Genomic DNA, 4,922 nt, shown 5'->3' with positions numbered 1-4,922 from the left:
TTGCAGTTTCATTTTATTAACATTGTTTAGTATCCACCCGACTCTCCATTAGGAAATATGCTTAGAATACCAATCCAAAACAAGTTGTCTCTAAAGTTTGCCAAACACAGCCAGAATGTCTCTCTAAATTCATAATTTTAAATTTCGGTACCTTGCCTCACATATTAAAATTCAGATTGATCACAGATTGTCTTGTGATTCTCGACACAGGCAAACGTCATTATGGTAGAGAAATTGATACAAATTGAAAATGCTCTCGGCTCTACACAATAAATAATTCAATATCTAATTCCAGTAAGTATGTACGTATGTGCCGCTCTATTCAAATATGTTGGAGTACGTGCATTATGAAATAATAATCTTAAATATTCCGAATAGAGATTCAGAACGCTCGTCAGTATCATTTTTACAAGTCGAGCTGAGCAATTCATAATTAGAATTTTCATAACTCAAATTTAGTTTGTAGTAATACATAGAAAGTAAGTTGTAATACTAACAAATTGAGCCTATAAGATGCTCGAAATAAAATTATTATTATTATTATTATATATTATAATAAACTTAATGTGTGTGGAGCATACTGACATTGTATAAAATTCGGGTCTTTCTCAATAAATAATAAGAATTCAGAGAGACATTCCGGCGTGTGTGGCCAGCCTAAAGACGTTGGGCTTAATATTATGCAAATATATTTCTATCTGTTTACTTATAAAGTCGAAATAAACAGTGGAACTAGAAAAAAAAATACGGCTTCAAATAAGTGTGGATCACCAACCTCCAGTCCTGGCAAAAACGAGTAGAAAGATAGATTATAAGAGTGCTATTTACTACAATAAACTTATCTTGGATCTAGCAACTTAAATTGTCAAGACCTATATGATAACAATTTCAATGATAACGAAACATTAAAAAAAAAAATCAAGACAACATGCAAGGTCAGAAAAGTATAGGCATATTTATTTTTCGCTGTTGGTACAGAGTTGTAAAAAACTCTGATTTAGGGTTCATTCACACACATCAGTCGTGCCACCAATCAGTCATGTTGATGCGTTATATGGGGGACTTGGAATCAGTTATATAGCGTGGGGGGGACGACCCCACAATTTGGTCGCATCTAGCTCCCGGCTGACAATTTCTAAAATTTGCTGGTAAAAGATATTCAAGTTCCCGTTATATTATTCTTAGTGCAGTAAACAACCTTGCACTATATTAGTGCAAGGTTGTTTTATTACTAAGTGATGGGAACAATTTAACAAAGGATTCTGAATAGTGGTAGGCAGGTAAGATACACTCATACTACAACCTATATAAATAGTTCCAGTAGAGAATAAAGGGAACAGCGTCTTTTTACAAAAATACTTCTGACGTCACGAACTAGATGGCGACACACTTGATATATTAGAAAGCTCCATATAAAATATAATAAACAAAACAATGCATAGTTAATACAATTTTAACGTACAAATGTAAAGAATAAATATAAATTATGTAACAATTTTTCCCAATAACTTAGTAATATACAGTTCTGTCAAAATCTGTACTCGTTCACCTTTATCGCTACATTAAGGGTTATATTCTAGACTTAAAATTACTTTTCGGTGGGCCAGAGCTCGTTGTACTTGGTTAGAAAAGTTTTTCTTAGCTCTGAATTTCTCGCTTGTTGGTCCTTCTCCTTGCTTAGAGTTTCGATGCTCTGTCCCACGCAAAGGTCTCCGGTGAAATGAATTATTAGCACTTGGGTGTTAAATGATACGTTTTTGTCTGGACTCTGTTTTGCATAATTCACATGTGCGCCAAACTCCATTGCGTAATGTGGTAAGGACGTTAGTTCTTCCGCTGCAAGAAAGTTTAAAACGAATAGTCATGATTATTAACCTTCTGTTTTCTTGGGCATATCATAGAAATAGCATAATAGCTACTAGATTGTTCATGAGGATAAAAGGTAGAATGCAAGCAATGATAATAATTGGCATTTCCATCAGGCAGTAGCGAGTGCTATGAGAAAGCTCCATAAAATATTCATCCTCAGTCTACTTAAGGCCCACTGCTCGGCACAAGCGTTATGTTATATAGTAGAGAGGGATTATATAGATCCACTACCTTGCTCAAATGCTCGTTAGAGGGCGCTTACAATTATTATTATCACACGTTGGGACCGACGGTTTATCTTGCTGTTCGAAGTGCAGGAGTGATTAGAGCAATGCTAAGCCCACCTGCATTAAAATCCTCAGTGTCGTGGACGGATGAATCACCCGTACATTCAGGTCCGCATCTACCGTCTTTTAGTATTCCACGCATTGTGGTCAATTTGCTGATCGCCTTTTCACTGTTTTTATTCTGGTAGTTTTTGTGCTTATCTATGTTGCGGAGAAATTTCTTCATCTGAAAATTGTACAAGAATTTTTCAATATGCGCTTCATCATCAGGGCCTTAATCGCTTTTATCCTGAGGATCTAGAAACAAAAAACAAATAGAATCCCTATTTTACTTAGTATTGGCGCAGTTTCTCTGGGAAATGGATTTAAGGGAATTTAAGCTGCTTGAAGACCCAAAAAAAACCAGCTAAGTGCTACTTGCACAGAAAGTGTTCTAAAGCTAAATGCACTATAAAAGACTCGTCGAATTATTTTTTAGATTTAGCAAAAAAAACATTTTCTTGTATGAAACACTCTTTGTATGGGACAATAAAAACACACATTCCATGAAAATTTTAACTCTCATTAAATACAAACTGCTGACAGGCGGAAGGAGTTGTGTACCCATACGTCGTGATTACCTTATTATATCGTGGCCTTCTAATCTTCGCGTCGGGGATGTGACGGATGTATGTGAAGGAACCCTTAGTCGCGAACCAAGTATGAGGCAAGAAATTGAATTTGATTATTGGTCGACGCAACTTTGCCCTTAATTATAATTACATTAGTTATGCAAACGGTTCCAAACGAATGTTTGTAAAATTATTTTGATTAAGTAGATAAAGCCTACCTAAGTAGAAATTTGACCTCCATATAATAATATAGTGAGAATTGAAATAATAACATACAGAATTCTCATTCAGCCATTATTGTTTGCAGAGCATTGTTTCCAAAAACAGTGAAAACTCCCCGCGCACGTCTCACTTTACACCCGCGGAATGTTGCGAGCTCAAACTTTTTCCCATTTTATGGTGAACGTTTAGAACATTAGAGTTAAAATAATTACTGGTAACTGCTAAATGGTATAAAGAGACAAACCATTTGTTTGAGGAACCATACGAAAGTGGTGATGCTTCAATATTATTCGTGTAGGTAGGTACACGGTTTCTCTATGTTCTTTATGATCTGTGATAGTGAGTAAAGAAGCTTTATGAATTACCGTTTTTGTCATTTTCTTAGGTGGATCTTGGTAAGACATCTTTGGTTCCCCTGGATTACTGCCTATTACGTACATCGTGTTTTTCGGTATATCAAAATCAGAGTGTACGGGTGCTTGAGCATCCAAAATGTCCTTTTCTCTTCCCGGTGTTGTAGATGACTTGCTGTTTGTTGGAACGTAAGTAGACTTGGCCATCTCCTGCTGGAGCTTTGGACCTTTTTTACCATGCCTCCTCTTTCGAACGGTAGGTTCATCCTCATTAGAAAGACTTTCTTCTGATGTCGTGGGAAAAACTTCGTTGAGGCTCAGTACTTCGACGTTGCATTCGTTTACGTCTGTTGCATTTTCTATATGCGTAAGTTGGCAGAGTTGGTCTGTAGAGTGAATGCTGATAAATGATTTTTGGCCAGCACACAGGCTTGATGCTTCATCGCCTGATCCGGAAGATTTTTTTGACACAGTTACTGAAAACCAAACGTAAAACCCCGCCCTTGACTGTTAAACAACAAGAGTTTGTCTTCAACTCCGATGAAGTGAGTTGCAATCAATTTTAAACGCATCTAAAGTTACCTATGCTATTTCTAACATTGATTAACTACGTATAAATAGTTATGGCTCTTTGCCTAATCTGGAAATCTTATTTGACACTGTTTCTGAAACAAAAAGATTTAAAACCTACCTACCTTAGATCTATAAACTAATCCTACAAATAAAATTGAAGTGGCTTGATATGCATTTGAAGATAATTAGCAAGAGCAGCCTCGCCCAGTGCGCTGCTGAGACTATAAATACTAATATCGAACATTATTCTTCAGCGAAATATTGATTATTGAAAGAAAAGAGCTCATCCACGAAAGTAATACCGCTAAGCTTATTTCTGCCGCCAATCAGCTGTGTTCCGCACGGTAGTTACGTATCTCGTGACAGGCGTAAATCATGCAATCACTACTGTCAAATGTCACTTTTCCATACAATAAATAAATAAAAGTGACGTTCGACAGCAGTGATTGCAAGTTTTACGCCTGTCGCGAGATACGTAATCACCGTGCCGGTCTGAAAGGTGTGGTTTCCGGTGTGTTTGCAGATACACGAGATGATGAGGCTTATCAGTTTCGTCCCAGATTGATAGACGGCACTTTGATGGACGTGCCCATTTCTTATTCTATAGAAGCTCGGTTAATAGATTTGTTTCCTCATTGCTTGCTTGTGTAATAAATGTATCAGCCAAGCTTTCAAGCGCATTTTGTGGTAGCTAAGTATATACAAGTTATTCAGTAAGTTATATATTAGGAATTAATTAAAAATATTTATAAATTACCAGCATAAGTGCAGCACTCGTCCCCGTCACAACTAATCGCACCTATAAGATAAACCAACACTTTATAAACACCCTGAAGAGTTTCAAGTATCAAGAACCAATTTAAAAAGCCAGCACATTAACTACCTTTTTCGGCATTTTCATCGGTTGTCTGTGTATCTAAAACACTTTTATCAGTAAATTTGTGAACATTCTTCGAATGTGACATATCTATACGATAAATTTCAGTTTGTTAGCTTTGTCAAATAGC

The 4,922-nt window shown here is 36.4% G+C and overlaps 1 protein-coding gene across 2 annotated transcripts; it reads right to left on the bottom strand.

Moving 5' to 3' along the window:
- Positions 1 to 452: 452 nt before the first annotated feature.
- LOC120630740 lies at positions 453 to 4,922 on the bottom strand. 2 transcript variants are annotated; one of them, XM_039900035.1, is made up of 5 exons: positions 4,799 to 4,922; positions 4,673 to 4,714; positions 3,355 to 3,728; positions 2,214 to 2,382; positions 453 to 1,836 (listed from the first exon to the last, which is right to left on the bottom strand). In XM_039900035.1, exons 1-5 carry the CDS (start codon positions 4,878 to 4,880, stop codon positions 1,589 to 1,591), a joined length of 915 nt encoding a protein of 304 aa, XP_039755969.1. In that variant the 5' UTR covers positions 4,881 to 4,922; the 3' UTR covers positions 453 to 1,588. The 2 variants fall into 2 exon arrangements, with proteins under 2 accessions (XP_039755969.1, XP_039755968.1); XM_039900034.1 differs by having other exon boundaries at positions 454 to 1,836; positions 3,355 to 3,818.

Source organism: Pararge aegeria, chromosome 16, assembly GCF_905163445.1.
Source record: "Pararge aegeria chromosome 16, ilParAegt1.1, whole genome shotgun sequence".
In the NCBI taxonomy this organism is placed as follows: domain Eukaryota; kingdom Metazoa; phylum Arthropoda; class Insecta; order Lepidoptera; family Nymphalidae; genus Pararge; species Pararge aegeria.
This window is presented reverse-complemented; position numbering and strand designations above follow the sequence as displayed.